Source organism: Pelmatolapia mariae, linkage group LG3_W, assembly GCF_036321145.2.
Source record: "Pelmatolapia mariae isolate MD_Pm_ZW linkage group LG3_W, Pm_UMD_F_2, whole genome shotgun sequence".
NCBI lineage: Eukaryota > Metazoa > Chordata > Actinopteri > Cichliformes > Cichlidae > Pelmatolapia > Pelmatolapia mariae.
The window spans coordinates 81,141,260-81,165,290 of record NC_086229.1 but is presented as its reverse complement, the minus strand read 5'-3'; the positions used below and the strand labels follow the sequence as shown (position 1 = coordinate 81,165,290).

Here is a 24,031-nt window from a genome sequence, read left to right as displayed (position 1 = left end):
TTTGTCATTCCGTGTGTCATCCCTTTGCTAGCGAGCCCAATCTTTGCCGGTCTCAAAAACCCCCAAGATGATAGGGGAAAGAAACATTCTCAGGGTGAACGTCAGGTTGTGTAACTCCTCCAAGTGCCACAGTAGCTGAAACATCGAGGACGTGAGCTATTCTGGTGCCCCTGGGGCCTTTAAGAGCTTTCATTATTGTCTTATGCGCTGTGCGGCGGGGTCACCATGGAAACACAAAACACATCAACAATTTCACCACAAAGGATATGAGGTTCTTCAACAAGACGTTCTTCCAGGAGCCAGTGGTCTGTCTCGAGCACAGGATATTTGATGTGACTTGATATGTAGAAATACAAATGCAGAACTGTGCAGTTTATTTTATGATTTTATGATCTGCAGAATGTGTTTAAAAAACATTAAAAGTGAGCTTATTATTCAATACTATCCTTTAAGTGCAAATGCAGTGCACTGAAATTATATACTCATTAAATTGCCTGGAAGTCTGTTTTTTAACTTAATAAAGATAAGTAAATTGTCATGAACAACTTAAAGTAAAGGAGTACCGCACACTGGATTTAACCTCATTATTTTCTATGGATTTTGCATTAATTTACAATATTGCAATGCATATTAAAATTGAAACTCTTCTTAATAAAAGGAGGTTCTGTAATTTTAGAGCCTTGGGCACTAGTTATTGAAGGTTTTTTTCCTACATTGGTACTCAAAGAAAATGTGAAATATACAGTTATTGAGGTTTGTACGATATAGATTGCTTTGAATGAGTCACATTTTCAAATCCCTGTGTCTACAATCTCTAAAATAGTTTGGTAAAAAAAAAAAAAAACAACTTCTCACAGATTTTTTTCTACGCAGCCATTAAATCAATTGTGTCTTCATATTAGGTCTTTAAAGCTAAGATTTTAGTAAGTATTCTATTAGTAGTCTTACCGCTCCTACAGAAAATTGAAATTGTCAGCCTACGCACAAGAAGCATTACTGTTTGTAACTTTATATTAGTTTTAATTTTTACTTGTCACTCTCCTAAGGCCATACTAAGAGAGCTGTTATAAGTTACTCCTGATGCAAACCTAATATTATGTACTGCTTCCTACCGGGTGGCTTTGAGTGTGAAGCACAATGCAACACACTAATTGAGATGCATTGTCATGTAGAGTACTTAGCGCTTTGCTGACAGCGAGTGTTCGTAAACAGCCTAAACCTGTACTTAACAGAAACTGATTTGGAGGCAGGATGTACAGCCACGTAACTAACTGCCGCAACCAGTACAGAGCTCTTCTAAGAGTGGAAACCTATTCAGCTTGTGGCATTTCTGTGGTTGCACTACACACAAACACACCAGTGTTTGATAATGTAAGTAGTATCTCTACTAACTACTAGACTCGAACACAATCAGCCGACATGACCCAGAGCAGCTATAGTTGGGAGTGGGAAAGTCCAAAGGCACTTTTCTGTCATTAGCTAACCCTTTACAATGTTACTTATTATTTAGCATATCCTCTTACTGGTAAAACATTCTTTTATGGTCTGGGATCAAATCATGTGCAGGTATAAGCAAGTCAAATGTAAGACTTTTGAGATCAAATTGTTACCGTCATAAAATAAATTCGGTGATGTTCCCCACTACACTGTGAGTTGAAACTGTCATTAGCAAGTCTTGGATAACCTGCCTTTCTGACTCCAATAATGACCAAAATTTACAAAATGATCTTTATATTTTATTTAACATGACTTGAAACTAACGACCATAAAGTCATCAGCAAAGTGTTTTCTGAGTTTAAAGGGCAGGGCAGTTGAGGGCTGTTTTCCCATAGACTTCATACAACCAGAAGCCGTTTTGCAACCAGAGGGGTTGCTTCTCAATAGTCACTAAAATTATTGCACATTTGAGATGCTTTGGCATCAGCTTGGCTCTCAAGACCTGCCTGCTACAGCCATGTCATCCACTTGCAAGTATTGAGCTTATTTTAAAAAATGTTTCCAAATGTCTTAATGTGAAATGACAACAAAAATGTCATTGCTTTTCAAAACCTTATCCACCTTATAGAACAGTCTGTTCTTTTTCTCTGTAAGCATCTCCGGTCATTGTCTTGAACAACCAATGGTAATCATGTCTCTCAAACCACTTCTCAAAAACATTCAGTTTCTTTTTTTCTGACAAGCAGAAAAACCAACCACTAGCATCAGGAAATTTTCAGGTTTAAGATTTTTTAAGCATGAATTATAACTGTTAGCTAAGGCTTCAGTCATACAGGCTTAGAAACTGATCGACAACCATTTGGTAACCATCGATGCAAGGGAAAAAATTCGTATTTAGTGACCAGTTGGTGAGTGGTTGCTGGTAATCACTCTGAAATTAACTGCTAAGGCTCCATTCACACATGCCTAGAGACTCGTCAGTGATTTCCTGGCAACAAGCAATGGTTAGGAAAAAATGTGCATTTTGCAACCAGTTGGTGAGTGGTTGCTGGTAATCGCTAATGTGAAACTGGTTACCAAGGGGCCTAATCCTTGTCTTGAAAGATGCTATATAAATACAGTTGTATTTACTTACTTTTGTATATGGTGCCGCACCAGAAACTTCCATGCACTTGCATTGTTTTCCAGTAGTTTGCATGCAAGACACTGCAAGCGTTTGCAGACAAGTCAAACTACTCAACAGGCAATAGCAAAACTTTCAATACTTTTCAAAGTTGCATCTTTTGAAATACGTTGGTAGCAGTGATAAGGCACAATTTATCTATTTTTCTATCATTTGTGTTGCAAACTTTTATTCTTCAAGTTTTGCAACAGCTTGGATAGTAACTAGCGAATGATTGCAGATAAGTTGGTGTCTTCGACAGTGACAAAGAAATCACAAGGTTGTTTCTGGTGCAGCATCCTATTGACTGGCGATAACCAGTGACCTCCAGCAATTATTCACCAACTGGTCAGCAAATACCATAGAGGTTAAAAAACAAACAAACCCTGAAACCCTGAAGTCAATGCAGAGAGTGCCATTAAACTGCATTATTTAGGGCCACCAGATGGGGACAGCTGTAGTTGCTATAGGAAGTCTATGGGGAAACAGCTTTCTGACTTGACCTCAGTAAACACTTTTCTGCTGAATTTATGAGCTCAGTTACTTTTTTAGGATCACACTGAATAAAAATGTCTACTTTGAAAATCTTGGTCATACCATATATCCAAATGGATCTGTGTTATGAAACTGCTCACTCATTGGCTAACAAACTGTTAAGTTGCTGGCCAAGTTTCAAAGCCAGTTCCACCCGTCCATCCATTTTTTTCTTTATAGCCAATTTGGTGATGATGGAAAGGCTTCAAAAACCTTCACAAACCAACGTTCAGCTACGTTCAATTTGGATAATATGGGGAACATCCATTTTTCTTGAGCAACTGGCAGTTACCGAGGGGTTACCAACTGGTCGCCGAGCCTATGTCACTAAAGGCTTAATGTAACTTATCAGCCTACTGTTTCAGACATCGTTTTTACACACAAAAACAGCAGGGAAGGTTTAGGTGAACCAAAAATCACGGCGTTAACAATCCAGATGCACTGCATAGTCTAAATACTCAGAGCAGAAAGAACAGCATTGTGTTATTGCTGCAATTCTTGCAGCAATGCAACTGAAATTGAGGACAATGTGGTAATTTCTAAGACCTTTTATTAGTATTATAAATTAGTATATGTAAATAAGATATTTTAAAGAGTTTTTAAAAACCCTCTACACAGTAAAAGACAGTAAATACAGTAATCAATGTGTTCACATAGGAGACACAAGCACAGATCATCCAGTTGGAAACAGAGGTCTATTGTCTTTGTACTCTGCTCACTGGCAACTGCAACATTAATAGTATTTGTCAAGTGGATAAAGCTGATAAAAATTCGAATGATTGCCTTGAGCTTGCTTTAAGGCTGGTTTGTCAGTACAGCTTGTAAGACAGCAGTCCCAGTGTTGGAGTCAAAGTGATACAAACACAGCTGTGTGATTCAAATATTTTAAATCTCACTCTCTTTTTTGTATATATGAACATAAACCACATTATTTTTTGCTTTTGCTTTTGTTAGTTTTTATATTTTGAGAGCGAAAAAAATGATTTTATTGTTTAAAAAAAAGCAAACTGGCAAACAGATGCAGGCGGTAAACACATGGACTCAGGCACACAGATAGCTCTTGATATAAGACACCTCTGTCAAGACTTGTTGGATCTGCACAAAATGATGCCTCTTCACTTTGCTCCTTCCCTCTCTTGCCTTTGACCTCCCACTGGTTCCATTACCTGTATCACCCGCGCGACCTTGAGCGCATCCAATCTTGGCAGTTACATAACAAAAGACGAATGCGGAGGAGATTAAAGGTGCAGAGGGAGAGGGCAAGGCAAGAGATTGAGAAGTGTCAGGTGTGCAGCCTGAAACAAATAAAAAAAAAGTCTTTCACAGTTACCAACTAAAATCATTCGACATCCCACCCTCCTTTGAAGACCCTCGCTGTCCTCCTATTTCAAAAGAACATGACACATAACAGCATTTTTTTTCTTTTCCTAGGAGGTAAGTTTTCTCTACCTCAGCTCTACAAACCACATATCAGTCCACCTGTGGTTACAGCTTGTCATTTTACATTATATAACTTGAAAGCACTCCAGCTGGGGAGCAAAAAAAACGTGATGTGTTCGATGGTAGATGATGAACGGTACGGAGAGGGGAAAGGTGTACACCAGCCTGCTACGGTATGACTTCATACATCTAGCTGGCTTTTTAACACGGGACTGTAAGTATTGTTTTGGATGCACAAGCGGAAATGGAAAACCTGTCTTCAACTGCTTGTTTACTACGAACACATTGCTTGCTTCACCATAACGCAGCGTAAGCCGCATATGGTTTACCTTAACAACTTTATAATCCCCAAGCAAACACTGCATGGGATGGTAAGCCTGTGCATACAATGACTGTAGGAATGTAGACCCACAGTGTTACTGTACACTTAACTAAGACCGGAATCCTAAGCACAGCTTAGGTCTGCAGATATTAGACTTCTAGGTTGTGCTCAGTGACGCAAGAGCACACATTGCTCCCCCAAAAAAAGGCATTTTGACAAAGTTAAATACAAACTGTAAAAACACAAAAGCTCCCTTACAGTCACATCCAGATTCGAGAATCTCCTCTGAACACACACATTTAATCCTGGAATCACTGCAAGCTTATGAAACCACCATCCAAATGGATGAAAAAGGAAGTTCTTGGAGGCAGATGAGATTTTTCTGAGCAGGAGGGATCTCTCTCCTTTTCGAAAGAGGAGGGAGCAAGGCAAGAAAACAGCACCAGAGGCCCAGCCCATGACAAAACAAAGAGATTAAATGACCTGTGAATGTGACTTTCCATTTTGCCATCAGCTCTTGCTCAACTTAGAGGCCTGCTGCCCCCTTCTGGTGGCCAGGAAGACATCCCAGAGCAAATAACACTCTGCTTTCCTGTTCACAAGTATTCATATGCTCTTCCTGTTCAGGACTCTTCACTTGACCAAATGTGCAAAAATTACCATCACGATGATATGCAGATCCCTGATGTAATAAGCCATTTGCACCTAGCACTGTATGAAAAGACAAAAGCAATTACACCCTAAATAGCCTAAACATGTATTCAGTACATGTCACAGTCTCTCACTTCACCAACATCTAACATACATTTAATAAGATATTATCTTGTGGATTTGAGATGAAATCTAAGTGAAATCTGCCCTCTTGACACACAATACAAAAACAGAATGCAAACATGTCGGGCCCCCTCTGAAGTGAGATTTAAGCGTTGGCCGGGGCCAAATGTCAACCTGCACAAACAGATGGTGTTAAGAGCCGAGCTGAGAGGCTGACCTTGGTTCGGGACTGACTAGGAGTGGAATGACAACGCAACACCGGCATCCGGTGTTTGTTTTCAGTGGATGTTGTGAACATCAAGAGAGCCGAGTGTTGTTGCCAAGATGGGGAGGTAAAGTCACGTCAGGGCTGCTTGCTTTGCTTTGCAGGTGCTTTTAGGCTCTGTGGGATGTTGTCAAGCTGCCACCATGACAGAAAAATGTTGGGATTGGATGAACAGCATAGGGAATGTTTTTGATATTTCTATGGATAAACAGGATATATATATATATATGTATATATATATATATATATATATATATATATATATATATATATATATATATGTATATATATATATATATATATACATATACATATATATATATATATACATATATATATATATATATTTGTATATATACATATATAAATATAGAGATAGATGGATTTAAAAAACTTGATTAAGGTAAGTTTAGACTTTTTAATGTGTCTGATAATAACAAGTTAATAGTCGATCAATGAAAATGTTGAAATGTTAAAAATTAAATCTAGACATTTAATGATTATTTTTAAAATGATGAAACAACCACAGAGATAAAAATCTTACTTGCAAAACTTAGTGAAGGTAACCCAAAGAGCTCTGACATCTTAAATGTTCTGTTTCCCCCCCGGTCGTCTACGCACCGCTACCTCCCAACTACACCACAGCGTCATCATTTCTGCCTCGTTACCACCAAGGCAATGTCAGCTCGTCTACTAGGGAACCCTAGGGCATGGTCAATATTATAAAACTGTGAAACAAGCAGGATTTCCATACACACTAGGCAGGCCGTTATGGGGAAACCCCCGACCTTTTCCAGCTACACACAAAAATGTGAAATTTCCTCAACTTTTCTCTCTTATCACCACCAAACAGAAACTGACTCCCCCCCCGTTAAATCCGGGGGGTTTCGTCCTCATGTTCAAAAGAAAAAGAAAAACATGTTATTTTCTCCATCTCTTTCCATTTCTGGTAGACTGAGTACGGGGCTTTAAGAGAAGCGAGTGGGTAGTAGATGGATAAGTGAAATTCACCTCGGCACAAATGTCTATAGCTTGAGAGAAGGCAATTTCCTCTAGCTCTAGTTCACAAGCACATTGCTGGAGTCCAAGCTTGGTTACACACTGGTGCTCCTGAAAATGTATTGTCCTACAGGTAATACTCAAAGAAATAAGAGTTCTGTCTGATTTAGTGCAAATGTTTCGGTTTGAGTATTGAAATCATTTCTGTTCAGACGTCGGCTGCATCTGACGTTCGGAGAATAGCGACAGCACAACATAAATCTCAGCTGCTTTTTTTATTTAACAATGAAAAACATTCTCCTTCATCAGCATGATTACCTTTCAAACACGAGTGGACCTACATTATCAGCTCTTTTTTTTTTTTTTTTACAGGAGTGGACGGCTATAACATAATGACAGAATAGCGACAGAGAGCCACTTCAGAATATCCCTTCTCCCTCCCGAGCTCAGCGCCTCCTTTGATCATCAAATTGTTCTCCTGAAAATCCTCTCTGTTCTTGAATTATCTGGGCCGCTGAAGTGGAAGTTGAATTTTCTGTGGAGACCAAAGCTTCTTAAGAGAAAGGGGAGAAGCGGGGAAATAAAAAGATGTGAAAATGACACAAATTGAATAAGCGTGCAAAAAACCTATATGGCCCCGACAGGAGAAAACTTATCAAGGTCTTCAGACGTTACAGCCGAGAACTGACAAGGAGGAAACTTTGCGTTTGTCTTTGCTCATATAGAGGGAGGAAAACAGGTACTTTAGTGTTATTACTTTCTTTCTGTGTCTTGAGGAAACACATTTAGAGTACGCACAAGCTGTATAGTGAAGTAACGGCAACGTTAAAGTCACCAGAAAATGTGTTTCTAAGACAGAAACACCAAAGAATCAATAAGAGGGTTTCAAAACAAAACCTTTTACTTAAACCCGCACCAATACACGCAATTAACTTTTAAAGGCACACCTGTTGCTGCCCCTGGACCTTGATTAAGGTGCTAACGTGGGGCCGCTTGTCAGTTCTAATGTAAATTGCCCGGTAACCACTGTCAATGGCACCCTGCTTAATTTGCCCAGCTTGATCACGGTTTGTTGTGGTTGCAGTTAAGTACACATTTTCATATTCATGCATATTCAAACTGATTCATCCTCTTCAGATGCAGCTGAATTCATTAGGAATGTCTCCCCGTTAGCAAGCAGGGGAGAAAAAACGTGAGAAAAAAACCAAACAACAACAAATGAGCACTGATTTTTTTTTGAGTCTTTCATGTTGGTTAAAGCGCTGGAGCTGCACGGGTTTGTTTTCCGTTGCGTGCCGACACAACAAACGAATACGGTAGAATTTTATAGAGGCTAAAATTAGAAGGCCAAAGCAAAAAATACACATCATCACCCCTTAAGGAGTGGAGGACAGTCCTACTCCAACTAAATACAGACAAACTAATTTGTGAAAATATCTGTAAACACATTTTCGGCCTAGTGAGAACCTACTCAAAGGCTCAACTCCTCATGCCCTGCAGTGGGAGAACCCAGCAGACGTGCTTTGATTTTTTTTTTTTTTTTTGGTAATTTGCATGTTTGTTTATTATTGTGCATATGATTTACAGGAGGGAAAAGGCAGAGGAAAATTTAAGCGTTTGCCATTTTTGTTTACAGCCACAGATTTTTGGTATGTGCTGCCTGGTACAAGGGAGGCTCAACAAGTTTAGAGTGAAGCAGACAGCCGCGTTCTCGCACACAGCAGCTTGAGGGAAAATCACTGTGCGCTTCCTGTTCGGAATTCAAATGACTGTGGAAGGAACCCTGTTGTATAAGTGGGGAAAAAACATTGAACCAGTCAGGCAAGCGCACAGCTGATCGAAACCAGATAGCAAACCTGCAGACAATGCAACAGCAGATTAAATCAATATTTGATTTTGAGATAGCGCTATATAGTATACTAAGATAAAACTACTAAACTACTATTTAGACATAAAAGGGATATGTTCGATGGTGTTCTTATGCAATAGGCAGCTTGACAGGTCTGACATTCCTACCTACAGTCCAGATGCTATAAATACTCACCAGTGCACCAGCTGTGCACTGATCCACAGATGAAAGTACTCCCAAGTAAATGCAGTACTTACTCCAGGTGTTCTGGGAAACTACTTATGCCTTCTTCAAAAAAATTATTAATTGATATATTTCTAATATATTGTTGTAGTTTATTCACATTTACAAAATAGCACAACTACTTTCTTGCAACCAAAGGAGAAAAATGATATTGCCTTGTGACTGCATTGAATTTTTTCACAAATGGCAACTGATTGCAGGTAGCTGCAGTGTGACTCAGAATGATTTTAACAGCTGGCTGCGTCGACAGAATGGTGAAGGTTTGTAAATAACTGCAGTGCATCTCTTTGCAATGGAGGACTTGATGCAACTAGTTGCCAACTGGTTGTATTCTGATTTCATGCTGATTATATTCCTATATAAGTGCCTTTGCTATCCTGCAGAAACTATGTCACTCTTTCTGGTGGAATTTCAGAATTTCTGTTATTAATTTATGAAGTTCTGGCTGGACTGTCAATGTAAGTATGAAGTATGATGATTATGGACTTTTGTGTATTTAGACAGCAACAGATTTGCAATTTATTACAGTTAATTGCTGTATAACAGTTTCCATATAATTACCAACTTGAAACCAGTCAATCACAAACTGATAGCAGACTGATTTTATCTTATTGCCATTTTACTGGCATCCCGACACCTCGAAAGTTGCTTTGAAGACAGCAACCAAAGACTGCGAGTGATCATGGACACGGCTCCCATCTTTAAACCAACTAACGGAGAGAGTGCGATTGCAAATTTCACAATCATGATCATTTTGTTTATGTGGCAGTCTGCAGCGTGACTTCAATAATAATAACTGATTTTCAAAACTGAGTCATACATATAACAAGAAACTTTACATATTCACAGATTTTCTTTCTGTCAAATCCCAAATAACACGGAGTGTATATCTACATGTGTTTGCATGTATATACACACATTATTATTGGATATTATTTAGATTATTGATTTAGAGTGAACAGTGTATCACATTCACGTGAGGCAACTCAGCCTCACGTGAATTTCAGCAACTTTTGCTGGAACTTTAGCAACACTGTGCAATGAGAAAAAGCAGGCTGTTTCAAGAGTCTGGATGATAAAGTGGTCGGTGAGAGCAGGTTAAGCAAGGTTGTGTATTTGTCAGTGAGAACTGGAGGTGAGATTTGAACTGCAGAAAGAGAGTACAGGTCTGTGGCATAACTTCAGACTCTTTCAAGGAGCATGGAGGGGGGAAGAAAGCCTAGATTATATTCTGGCAGACATGGAAATGGACAGCTGGAGACATGTTGGCTGAGAAGTAATTCCTGCTTTCCTATACTAGTCCACTAGCCTGGAGCACCCGTAAAGTTGTAAGTGCACAAAAAACAAGCACGCACGCGGACATCCCCATGGACGCTTGCACTCATTATCTTAGGATAAAATTTCTGTCATTCAGACTTGAGTGGACCCTGGCGGATGCGGAAATTCAATTCAATTTCATTCAGTTCAGTTTTATTTATGTAGCACCAAATCACAACAACAGTTGCCTCAAGGCGCTCCAGCAATACTGTTTAGAGATATGGAATAATATTTCCTCATATATGTATTTATTCATATGTAATGAATTTAATGACGTAGAGAAATACACAACCCCAAAATTATATACATTCACATATCCATCGATGAGTCATCAAGGACAACTGGCTCAGATTGGTTGTAATTAGCAATAGTATCCAAACACAACATTAGCATCAAAGACTAAAACGTTTATGTTGCTTCACATTACAGTCAGCTGCTCTAGAAATAACCTGAAAGTCTTTGAGAGTCTCTACTAAGTTGTTCAGCTTGCTCCATCTCTGTCTTCCCAAAGCACATGAAGACTACCTTGTTGTTTCACTTTGCCACTGTTATTTTCACTGTCTGCTGTGTACATGCTGAAGCAATTATATGTGTAACAATCAAGATTGTAACAATTAAACATCAAACATCAGGACAGCCCCGATGACTCCAGAAGCACTTTTGTAGGCTTTAAGAATGGTTCTATAAACCCTTCAAAGTACCAGATAATGGGTCGAACATCAGCACTGACGGGGTCCAGACTCACATTTGAATGTCGGGATAAGGAAAGGAATCAAAGGCAAATCTGCTATAAAGTCCTGTAGTCTGACGCGGACAAAAAGGGTAATCTCTTCTGGCAGCGAAATTGACGAGCGGTAATTCAGCAGGATATCTGGATGCAAATATGCAGAATGTCCTGTTGTTGATGGTGTAGACACGGTGTGGAAGCTATGGGTTTGTCTGTGTTTCCTGGATGGTTTTTCCTGGAAGGAATAAAGTGTTTTTGTGCCACTTAAGTTTACTAATTAAAATAACTTCCACTTTTTTTTAAAATAACTTCTTGAAAAATGAATGAAAGTAGCATAAAGCACTGTTAAAACCAATCAAAATAACAGAAATCAGTTCGATTAGATCAGTTAGCATTTCCTCAAATGCTACTTTTAACACACTGTTACTTTTCCCCCAAATTAAAATAAATCAATCAATAAATAAATAATAACTATAACAAAAAATAAAAAACAACTCCAGTAGGTGCAGAAGTTTCAACCCAGCTGCAATGCGATGAAGTATTTATTAGTTTTATCATAAAATGAGAGGGTGGGGCCTACGTAGATGTCCTGTGACTGTCTACCTGCACTCTCAGATACTAATTGTTACAAAAAATGACTATTGGATACTCATTTGCAACAATATTGAACAGTGCCTTGTTTGCCTCTAGCTGACACACAACTTCATACAGACAGCACACAGCCCCTCCCCTCACTAGCAGCTGAACACTGCTTGAAACAAACTGACACCCTCGTCTTTATGAGGAATTTCCTGTTTCAACAACACTAAAGTATTAAAACATTATCATAAACATTAACCTGCCCACCGCACACCTTAACACATTAAGTCATCTGTTATTATTAAGGTAGTAGGTACTACTACTACTACTGCTACTGGGAGCTAAGCAGCAAGCGTAATCAATTCCTCCCATCTGCAGAATCGATAAAGTTAATTTCACAGCATTACAACGTTATTTGTGTCTGAAAATTGTTACACTTCTCTTAAAGTCCCTGACTGAAGCTGAGAAAAGGCTGTTTGATCAGCAGAAGAAGTACAGTGAGAAGTCACCAGACACACAGCAGATAAACAGGACTGTAGATGAATACAAAAAAAGATGCTTCTTAATGTCTTAAGCCCCCCATTCTATGAAAAATAGAAGTGACGCAAGTCATAAAAGCTGCTCTGATGAGACTTGGGTTAACTTCCTGTATATCATTATTATTATTATTTTCACTCACTGTTTAATCAGATTAGACAACAAAATGTTTCAGTTAGTATTTAGGTTAAAGAATACTTTTTTAAACGTCATACATGTTAGAAAAGCTTTATTTTCCAACAAAGAAAGAACGTGTGAAAAGACTTCCCCTACAAAGCAAAAAAAACAGCTAGTTTATTTTTGAAAATACAACATTTTTCTTGCCAACAATAAATGTGGCATAATTTGGTGTGAGACTAGGCAAAAGATTCCAAGGTAACATTTTCACATAAAAAGCCTCAGACCCTCATTAACTTATTTGGCCTTAATTAAGGGAATCATCAGCTGGTGACAATTCAGAGCTGATAAATCCTCCACACTCTTCAACTCTTGTGGTAGCACTCAACAACCAAGGGCTTCTCTAAGAAACTGCAAAGCTAATTGAGGCTTCCAGGATTGGGCTAGGCTATAAAAAGATATCAAAAAGCTTCCAGCTGTCATTAGGAAATGACAGTTGAAGGGAACTTTGGAGAGCCACACACGATGTGGACAACCAAGAAACTTTTAGATACACAGGTGTAGCACTGGGCTGTTTCCCCATCCAGCATTAAATAATCATAAATCATTAAAAAAAATATTACCTGCAGAGTTGTAGCATAAACTATGAATAAAGATGAACTCACCAGTGCTTCACCCTCAGAGAGAACACGCTGCTCATCGTGGACAAGCACCACTTTAGCCTTGATTTCATCCACTGTCAAACTGCAGAGGGTACAAAATCAGGAAGCATATTAGTATTTATCCCAATTTTTTTTTTTCGCCCATTATAATAAGTTGATTTCATCATGATCCACACAACATGTCATCAGCAAAGCATTCACGAGCACCTGAGGCCCACTGAGACAGTCACATTTCAGTCTCATTTCCTGTGGCAGGGATTCAAAGTTTGCACAAAAGCAACAAATACTAAACTTTTTGATCAGATGCACAACCAGTCAGTAACACAAACCGACTGCATTAAACCAACAATACATTTTGCGATCGAGGATGTTCTGCTGGTAAAAGTGTTTCACTTTCAGCTGAGCACTTCTCTTTCCTTTTACCCTATCGCAGTTTAAACTGCACAAAACATAAAGCAGCACACAGTGCAGTCAAAATCTCTCATGCCACCTATTATCCTACAGCATTTAGATCTTTTTTCTACGGCCATTCTTCACCGCTGGTGTCTTCCTTCCTCAGGTTTTACGTAAACCAGCGCTAAACTGAATGGAGATAATGACTGCATGGCCAGGATCAATCCTAGGAGTCCATCAAAAGCGGACGTGCAGGCAAACATACAAAGCAAATAGCTTGTTCCACTACAGAGGATCAATGCTAGGGGTAAGTGCTGGAGAAAAGCAATGATCTCTCCGCATTGTCGAGCTGCACAGAGGCCACACAATGACGCCTCTAAAAAAGAAATAAAGAAATAAATAAAATTTGGTGTGAGGAAAACCGGCTTTGCCCCCAATCACTGAGGGCAGATGCAGACCTGATCTCGAGAGCAGGTGCTTTGCTAGGTTTCCCTGAGAAAGACAGTAAAATTATTGGTAACTCACACACATGCACTGATGAATCCTGACAGAGGGGAGGGGATAAAAAGCACAACCTGTTCGTGGGCCTTTGGGAGGCTCCATCATGGTTCATTTCCTGAAGCAGTTGGTAGACTCTATTTATAGGCCAGCATACTGGTACCAGTTAATCCTGCACTGGGCTGCCAACTGCTTGCCAGCTGGCACAGTGGGTTGCACTTGTGTGTGGTGCTCAGGAAGGTTTGGGTTGAAATAATCGTGAGGAAGGCAAGAATCTACCTTAATGAACAAAGTGTGGGGGAATAATTTACCCTCCTATAACGCAATATGAATCTGTGAGACTGCAAATATATAAACTTGATGTTAAAGGTGTCACCGAAACATCGGAAACGCCACATGCAAAGATATTTCACTCAGCCTACGACATTAGCCTGCTGCGTAACTCGCAGTAACAATATTTATACAGAATTAATATTAGTATTAAGTACAAACTGTGGTGATAATCAGCGACATCTCTACCACTGACATGTTCCTTCACGCATATCAGAGCAGATTCAAAACTTTAAAGGAAAAAAAGAAAAAAAAAAACGGGTTGCATGAAGCAATTACTGGTGACACAAAAATGAGATTAGCTCACAGTATAAATGAGAGAACAATTATCTGTGAATCTGCATTAAAGATAATTAGCAATTCCAATCAAGTGGATTAAGAATGGGATAACATTTCGCTAAGTGTCATTTGGGACAAAGCCAAGAGCTTTTTTTTTTTTTTTTCCTGCTTTATGCACGATAAAGAGCCTGTAGTGTGCATGCTAATCTCGATCAAAGTCCCCGGCAACGTGCAAGCGTCAGGTATACCAGCAAATCTGCATTTATCATAACGGCGACTAAATCAAGCTTGACACTCGGGCATGTGAGCCGCAGAGCCGCACGGGGAGGGGAGGACTGGTGATGTAGCACACAAGCGCAAAGCCTTCACTTCCTGCTTTATTCAAATGGGCATCGGGACACGTCCTGCATCAAGATAGCCAACTCACCGAATCCACATACTGACAGGCTGAGACAATGGCTGGATAGAAATGAGCGACACTTGCAGATATTTCAGCTTAGTAATGTGTTTGTTTAAGCGCGAGGCGGTGCTTTGAATGGAGTGGATGGATGGAGGCAGAGGGGGGGAGGGAAGGGACTGTGGCTGGGACGGGGTGGGCAGGAGGGCTTGAATAATGGTTTGCATCCAATCGCAGGAATGCATAAGTGGGCATATAGCGCTCCGCCAGAAAATCGCTGCACAAGCAGTTCGTCCTCGATGCGGCCATATGTTTTATAGCACTTTCAGTTTACTATGCTTGGGCCAGCTTGCTTTCCGGAAGAATATGCCCAGTTAGCTTAAGAAGTATTGATTTTTTTTTTTAACTTCAAGCATGTTGTGGGAAAGTGAGGAATGTGAGGGTGTGGATGGCTGTGGAGAAAAAGCATGAAGGGGGACAGGCTCATTGGATATCATGCACTCCGTTTTTCTGCAAGCCACTAGAAAAATTTACATATCTTCCCTGGCAGCAAAACGGATGCCATTCCCTTTAAAGCTGGCCGCCGTCAGACGCCGATCCTGACAGCAACTTAGTTCGTCTGTGTAGCTGCGAGGAAGGCCGGGAGATTGTGGAGCGGAGCAACAAGTGAGCCTGCTGAGACTTGAAGATCGAACAATGCAAATAAGGCGAAGAAATACTTTTTGAGGCTGGCTGGAGAATAAATAGGTGTAGGAGTTCCAGGGAATGAGATGCGCGCATTCGACGCAGACTGATGAGACTTCACTGCTCCACAAGTTAAGGTGGAACTAATGAGTGTAATCCATATTCATACTGATGTGAACACCCATTTATTTTATAGCACGAGTAATGCAAGACAGAATAAATGCGAGTGACAATCTATAGTTTTAATCCAGTGTTATGGATCTTCTTTATCATATTTCATGTTGTTTTGGTTTCACTCTGCTGCATTAGCAGAATTTCTCTTGAGGGTATCTGACATGATAATATTTCCTAAAACTCCCCGATTCACTCTGCCGGAAATTAAAGCAACTTCTTCAACAGTATTTTCTTTTTTTTTTGTGGTTTTTATTTCGTGTTTTGTGGTACAGTTTCATTTGACTGCTAGTGGCCGATAAATTAATGACTGGCTTTTGTCACCAATCAATTTGGAGAGAACAATGTTCAAAGACAGGCGATCATTTGTCAGGAAAAAAAGATAAAATGTAACAAACGATTTAAATTCAGCACTTAACTTTAGCTCTCTTATGCAGCTTTCTTGTCCTTTCTGTCATTACAAGAAATTACTAGTTCTCCAGACTTCTTGAAGGCTGCTAGATGATCCCACACCGCTCCAAGAATGCAGTGGTCCGGGTTCTGGGGAGGCCAATCCATGACTGATAGTGTTTCATTGTATGTTTTTCTATCCAGGTATGGTATTAGCAATGAATACCATAGTAATACTATGGTATTACTGCTTTGGCAGTGTGTTTGCTGCCATAGCAAATCAGATACTTTCCAGATTGTCTTACAAGGTGTATCAAACTTTAACCCCGCTTTTCCATGGTCATAATTTCATACATTTTGACAAGATCCCCAAAACCTATTGACAACCATTTGAACCAAATTGGAGTCATCACTCCGTTAGACCTGTTGCAATGGATTTTCAGTCCCGTTCTTGTGTAAACTGGCATACCCTGTTTCCCATCCTTAAGAATGGCCTTTTGGATCAGTTGAAGGGCCAGATACATCTCTCACATCCTGTATCAGGTCTTTGCTGAATTTGTCCTATTTCTGAAGTCTTTATGAGTAACCCATGAAATTTCTGAACTGAGTGGTTTCTGTTATATTTCAGGCCTGTTTATAGAACAAGATAACTGGGTTTGCATTAGAAGTTAGTGACTGTAGTCGCTGCCTACGCAGTTACTTTTGGAAAAACCCAGAAACTATTGCAATGGTAGTCAAACCACGACTTTACTGATAAATCGTGAGGTGTGAAAACCCATCATTAAGTGTACAGGGGAGGTCGCAGGGAGACACCACACACCATTCCAATATATCAAGTTTCTATTTAATAGCTCTTCAGAAAGCCTGAAGAAATATTGCACAAGGTCACTTTAAACAAATTACATTAAAGTCTGGCTCCTTGGAAGCAATATATAAAGAAATAAGGGGTGGCTGAAGACTTCTGCAGAGTGCTGGATGACGACATAATATATATTTTTTTGTAGTATTAGATTTCTTAGCAATGAAATAATGCGACAAAAAGCCCATTCACCCTGGCAAGAGCAGAACCCAACAAGGAAAAACTATTTCAGTATAAAAACATCACTGGTAGCCTTCAAAACCTGAATCAGTGGATCTTTATTATGCAAAACTTTGCCTGCGTAATCAACAAACTATTAATAGAATATGGTTCTAGCTTGGGAGGTGGGGTAGGGTTACATTTTAAGGCTGACACTTCATACGCATATGAGTGCAGGTTTCTGGACTCACTAGAATGGGTAGCACTGGCCAGAACATGAAAACAAAAACAGGACTCAAAAGAGTCTGAATACAAGTTATTTACCTGCCATCTTTATTGGTGTCCAATAAATGGAAAATGCTGGTAACGGAGCTGTTCTGATGTCTGATGAGACCTAAAAAAAAATAAAATAAAAAAATCACGTGTTACTGTAGAATTATGTGATTGTTTAAATAGCAACCACTTCCATCTGAATGCAAACTGAGAGGCAGGAATGAAGAAAAGGATGGAGCTGGATTTAAAAAATATGGGGGGTGGGGGGTGTGGAGGGCAATCAGGCAATGAGTCAGTCACGCTGTGCAAGAACATTTGGTTTCCCTGTAGGAAAAAAAAAAAAGCATGCCAGAGTCCAGAATGCAATCAGGAGGCTTTGTGCTGTAACGGCTGGTATGACAGTGATTTCCCTCTTCTCCATTCATGTACACAGGCAGATGAAAAGGAGACGCAAAAACTTCCTCAACCCCCTTTTTCCAGCGAGCATGTGACCCCAACCGATTCATTCTGTGAATCCGCATTCACTGCGAGTGGAAAGGAGAGGAAGTTCTCTTATGTTCAGCACTGAGCATCTCCCGTGTCATCGGCAGAGCAGAAAATGTACAAGGGGTAAACTGATTGGCCCCTAAGTCTGGGGAAAAACACTTTACATAATGCTAATTGCACATCCGCCGCAATTATCTTTCTGTACTAATTACAGAAAAGCTCATTTTGAAATTAGCATTTCTTCCCAGTGTACAGTAAAGCAACTGTGTTAAGTGTGTGATGCAGGGGTGTTTAAAGAATGATCCCTTTTCTCAAACCCATCTTTGCCAAAATAAATCCATATTTATTAAGGCATGCTGTTTGTGGGATTAAAAGTTTTAAAAGATGCTAGATCGTACGCCACTCCTTGACACCCGAAACATGACCGGGAGCTGCAAACGTCTACGGAGAAGCCAGATTCCCGTCACCCCACCCCACCCCCTGTTTGTTGACTGTATTCAACCCCGGGAGTTAAACAAGATTTGCTAATATTCTCCTGCAATACACACAGCATCTGTCATATTAGTGGCTTATTCTTTTGTTTGAACAGCACTCTATTCCCAACCTAATGCTTGACATTCTCAACCCATCCTCTGGTCGCTCTGTCTCGCAAAAAAAAAAAAAGTGAGCGCACTAAAGGAGGAAGAGAAATGGTCTCATCCCTCCCTCTACTGCAGAGCCATAGCTATGAAAAACAACCATAAGGAGGATGGATGGAGACGAAGGCAGGGGAAGAAAAAAAGATAGAGTGGATGCAGGGGATTGGAGGGTGGTGGGTGGGGTGGGGGTTGGTTGGCAAAAGGTAAGAGGAAGAGTCGAGAGGAATGGGGAAAATAAAAGAGGAGAGAGTAGGAGGGAGAACAAACAAAAAAAAAGAAAAATAGGGGAAAGAGGTTCAAGACATTGGCTCTTTAGGCCGACGGCACATATAGGGGGACTATGTTTACTAATGGACAACATCAGTCATCCACCCATGTTGCTCGGGCAATATCACGGCACACTCGTAAAATAAAAGAGAGGCACAAAGAGAACAGAGGGAAATGGAACATATCAGTGGGAGACTGCAGATCTACGCCTAGCCTACAGACCATGTTATCCACACAGAGCTTTGTTATTGTAGGCTCGCGCTGCACTCCAAGGCTAAGAAAACACATTGTCCTGTCTTTTATACACCATAAGCAAGATTTCCAAGAAGGGAAATTACAGTTTTCTGTATGAAAAGAAATATTTTGAAATGGAAATAGATCAAAAAAACGCTGCAGGTAGAATCTTTTTTTTGTTTTTGCTTTATCGAGGGGATGACAAGACTGGAAATACTGAGATAGAAACCTGAAAATAAATATTTGAACCTAAACGGTGCGTTTAACGGTGAGCATCAGAATGACTCAGACTGTGCATCACGTTCAGGAAAAAAAAACACTGCAGCACAATGAGAGCGTTGCAGTGTACAAAATCAATATCTTACTCATTAGAGTTTGCTCATAAATTCATCAAGGTTGTGATTACAGTTGCTGAGCTAATTGCCTTATTCCCAGAACTCTTTTCAAGGTTCCCACACGGCTGTGAGTGATTTTTCCAGGAAATTTTTAACAACCTGAAGCTGATATGACACGCAGGTTTTATAAATGAGATAAATGATTGTGCTGCAAGGAAGCTTGGGTATTCGTAACTCGAAAAATCAACTATTAAATTACAAGGTACAATTAATAAAGATAAAAGAATAAAACTAGTCTACATTCTCTGTGGAGAGCTTAGCAGAGCTACCATCACTCAGTCCTGCTTTAGGACTAAATTACCACAAAAATATTTTAAAAATATATCAAATTTAATGGAATTTCAGAGTGAAGCTCTGTTTTCAGTTTGGGTTTTTGCCGCTTGACTGAAAATGTCAAGCCTTACGGGACCTTCTGAACTCTTTTATGTTTGACGCTGTTTGTTTTGCTCTACAAGGACAATCAAGAGTTTCTTTATCTGGAGAGGAGACGTATAAGCGGGGATATGAAGCGCTCTGTTAGAGTTCAGAACAGGAGGACAATGCCTGCTGCAACATGTGTTACTGCATTATTTCAAGAAGACATAAGTTTTATAAAGTCTACTGTCAGGCAGACAAGAATTTTTGTTATTTTCCCTTTGTGCAAATCATGTTTTATTAGAAATAAATAGTAGTAGTCTTTTGAATTCATAATGGACCCTGGTTTCCAGAGAAGAGGATATAATAGTACAGCCAGTGTTTATGACTGGATCTGGTCCATATAGGTTAGCTCAGGGGAACTACTCGAATCCTCAGAGGCAAGATAGCAGACACTCTAAGTGCTTAGTACATCCTTCATATACAAAGATACAGACATTCTCTATATTAATATATTCCAACAATACATATTTTGTTGGATTCAGTTAATCTTTTCCTATTCAAACCTACCATTAGCATTTGCATTTACATGTGAATGCACATTAAAGACAGGGAAGCGTAATCATCTATGGCTAAAGGGCTTATAGTCTATTTCTCCTTCAAACAATTTTTATACAGAGATTTCCTTACATATACAGTACTGTGCAAAAATCTTGAGCAACACCCAATTTCTTTATAATTTGCTTGGAAAATGGGAAAAGAGTACATCAATTTATTCAAATATGTACAAACACACATGGAAATACAGTATCTAAATCAAAAACAGAGTTTGTGAAATTCTAACAAGCTTAAAAGTCAATATTTGGTTTGACCACCTTTATTCTGCAACACACTCTCTTTTCTTGTAATTTCTGTAAGTACTCTTCAGGAATAGTTCTCCAGGCTTCTTGAAGGACTCTTCTTTAAATGTTTCTGCCTTTTGTTCTGTTCTCTGTCAAGATGATCCCACACTGCTTCAATAACGGTGAGGTCTGGGCTCTGGGGAGGCCAATCCATGACTCATAGTGCTCCATCGTATGTTTTTATACCCACGTATGCTTTTCCTGAAACATACCTTCAACTGAAGATCCATTTCTCTGCTCCTGTGTCAGGTCTTTGCTGAATTTTTTTCGTATTTGGTAAGGATATGTAGATAGTACTGTCGACTTATTTTAGGCTTGCTACATTTCTATCCTAGGCTTGCAAATACTAGTCCTACATTTCCTCATACTTCATACAATAAGCCAAGTTTAAGGCTAGCAGTTCTTTAGGAATGATGCTGTTAAAAAAAATTAAGTTTTTTTTTACTGTTTTTTACTACTACTTACTGCATTTTTCAGAAATTCAACTAAAGAAATGTGAACAAATAATGAGTTTTTGACGAGATGTTGGTAACAAAGTGCCTGAAGATACAATTTACATTTGGTTCTTTGATGAGTTGTCTGCTATGTGTCGACACGACACTGGTTTATCCCTTGAGTTAGGTGCCTTTTTTAATCCTTCAGTGATTCATAAATCTGTAAAGCTTTAAAAGACCTTCATAAAGTCAAAACAACTGTTTCTCAAGGAAACTTCAACAAAAATAACAGGAAATTAAAATACACAGAAATGAGGGGTGGCTCAAGAATTTTACACAGCACTCTATCTGCAAGTCAAAGTCCACTTTAAAGAAATCAAATAAAGGATACTGAATCCCATCTTTATTTGACGCCTTCAGAAATAAAGACAATAACCTTGTATCACACACATACTATGCTCTATGTTAGTATGTTCTACTATCAGTGTTGGGGAGTAACAGAATACATGTACCGCCGTTACGTATTTAAAATACGAAATATGAGTAACTGTATTCCGTTACAGTTACCGTTTAAAAGAGTGGTATTCAGAATACAGTTACATTGTTTAAATAAATGGATTACACGGCGGTCTTTATGTTAAGCTGTCCCCTCTCTATTTTTGGTAATTCCACGCCAGTGGAAACCCAAACAAAACACGCATTAAGAGGCTCTAATGCCTGTCTCTCAATCTCGCGGCCCATGTCACCTCTACTTGCAGCCCGCATAATGACGTGACAAAATATTTTTTAAAATTATTATTCCAAAAAATATTTAATATGAAGACAATAGGCAGAGTGTTACAGGCACAGCCCTAAAGAATGTAGCCTCATGGGCAGTGTAGCCCAGTTGTAAGTAAGCTATTAAGACTCGACTGTACACTGTGTTCGTGTTTTCCTCCGAAACTATAATTTCCGTTGGAGCAGCCTTTCAACGCCTCTCTCTGTCTCTCGCTAGCAAAGTTGACTCAGACAACAAAGTAAAGCTAGTTTTCGGCTACGAGCCCGACACGGAACCCGACGTATTAGTCAGAGGTCCCTTTACTACAGTTCAGAGCCGCGAACCTGTTTTATATACGTGCGGAATAGTTTTCTATATGAGATCGCAAAAAGTGCAGCCTTACCTAATGTCCATTCTACTGTTACTCATTTATATTAAGATTTAAAAATCTAGTTGGTATTGGTATGGCGAGTATCCATTTAGTAATAGTAATAAATCACACAGCAATAGGACATTCATGTAGTTGTAAAAAAGCATGGCAATATATTAAGTAATCCAAAGTATTCAGAATACGTTACTCTCATTGAGTAACGTAACAGAATACGTTACAAAATACATTTCGGGGCATGTATTCTGTAATCTGTAGTGGAATACATTTTAAAAGTAACCTTCCCAACACTGTCTACTATGTTCATGTTAAGCAGATAAGGTAGAGGCGATGGCCCCAATCCCAGACTCAGACTACACACCCGCTTCGGATCAGTCCATACAATGGGCCTTATTAGCAGAAATCTACAGCAGGTCTGATTTATCCCCAACTTGTACTATTAAAAGTTGTCTGGGAAAGATACAGGATCTTAGACTGCGCCAATATTCAGTAAGTATTATCTTGAAACAAGTCAGTTTAATGAGCCAGTTTTAAATTTTCCAAATTGCAAAGAGACTTGTCATTTAAATTAGTATGTCTTGGTAATATTTTGGATAAAGCAGCAAACTTTTTTTTTAAATTCAACATTTTATACACCATCCTAACTTCTCTGAAAACAATCCTAACACTCTATTTTAGTTATAAGATGCAAAACTGTAAATAGCTTTGGATGTTTGCCTCTTACAAAGATCACTTTCTTTGCTCCTGATTGACGAAACGTGGGAGAGCAATTTTGAAAAAACAAAATGACATTGAATTGGTTGAATTTAGAAAAAAAGATTTGAAGACGGTAACTGAGAATACATGAAATCATATATTTTATGATTTGGTTTTGTTTGGGAGCTTTTTTGGTACAATTGTAAAAAAAATAAAATAAAAAAAAAGTTAAATAAACTGAAAAAATAAAGTGATTATTAAAATTATCCGTGTTACAAAAGTTTGGGTCGTCCTTATGTTCATGGCAGCTGTACAAATAGCTGTAAAAATAGCTACGCTTGTTGAACACAATATGTGTATTTTTTTTAAAGATGTATTTAGCAACTAATGTATTCAGGTACGCCCACACATCAAACATCTGAGTCGACTCTGTTTCAATATAATTATAAAGTGGGTTGAACTGCGTGGTCCAGAATATTTTCCCCATTTGGAGTTTTACTGTTTACAACCAAAATGTATGAGTGTACTTTTTAAATATAACCAGCCTTTGATGAACTCTTTGAATTACATGTGGAAAATGTGTGTGGTGTGCTATAACGACAGCAAACTAAGCCTATTTGGCCGCCTTGGCATTCTGCAATCTTTGTATTCATGCTACAGGCCATCCACGACTGCACACGAGCAGAATGGAAGTGGTTTGCAAGGCGGTCTGCTAGAGAAATCAGGTCAACCAGTGGATTACCAATGAACTTGAGGAAATCCCCTCAAACTGTGGATGAACTTCAAGTCTGCGTAGCTTTGCATTACTGCATGTACAGTAAAAGAGAGAAACTAGCACGGGTCGTACACTGTGCCTCTATATGATGGAGTTAATATCAAGCAAACATCATTAAAGAGGGAGGAGACCTCGACGTGAACCCAAGGCTTATCATGGATGCCATTAAGACGGAAAGAAAACAACCGCACACGATCAGCGTCCTTTCTCATTAGCTGGGAATAACAAAGTCTTTGCTATTCAATGAGGATTTACTCCTGATTTCCCAACATGCTCGGCAAAATGGGGAAAAAAAGGAAAATCAAGCC

General features: G+C 39.2%; 1 protein-coding gene across 2 annotated transcripts in view; it reads right to left on the bottom strand.

Annotated features, from left to right (window-relative positions):
- The window catches only part of LOC134619274 (glucosidase 2 subunit beta-like), a 162,588-nt gene that overhangs the window by 121,614 nt on the left and 16,943 nt on the right, over nt 1–24,031 (bottom strand). For both annotated transcript variants that reach the window (XM_063465043.1, XM_063465050.1), the window contains exons 7-8: nt 17,449–17,518; nt 12,968–13,046 (exon numbers count right to left, since the gene is read on the bottom strand). In XM_063465043.1, coding sequence (XP_063321113.1) covers nt 12,968–13,046; nt 17,449–17,518 — 149 coding nt within the window. The remainder of the gene's footprint in view (nt 1–12,967; nt 13,047–17,448; nt 17,519–24,031) is intronic.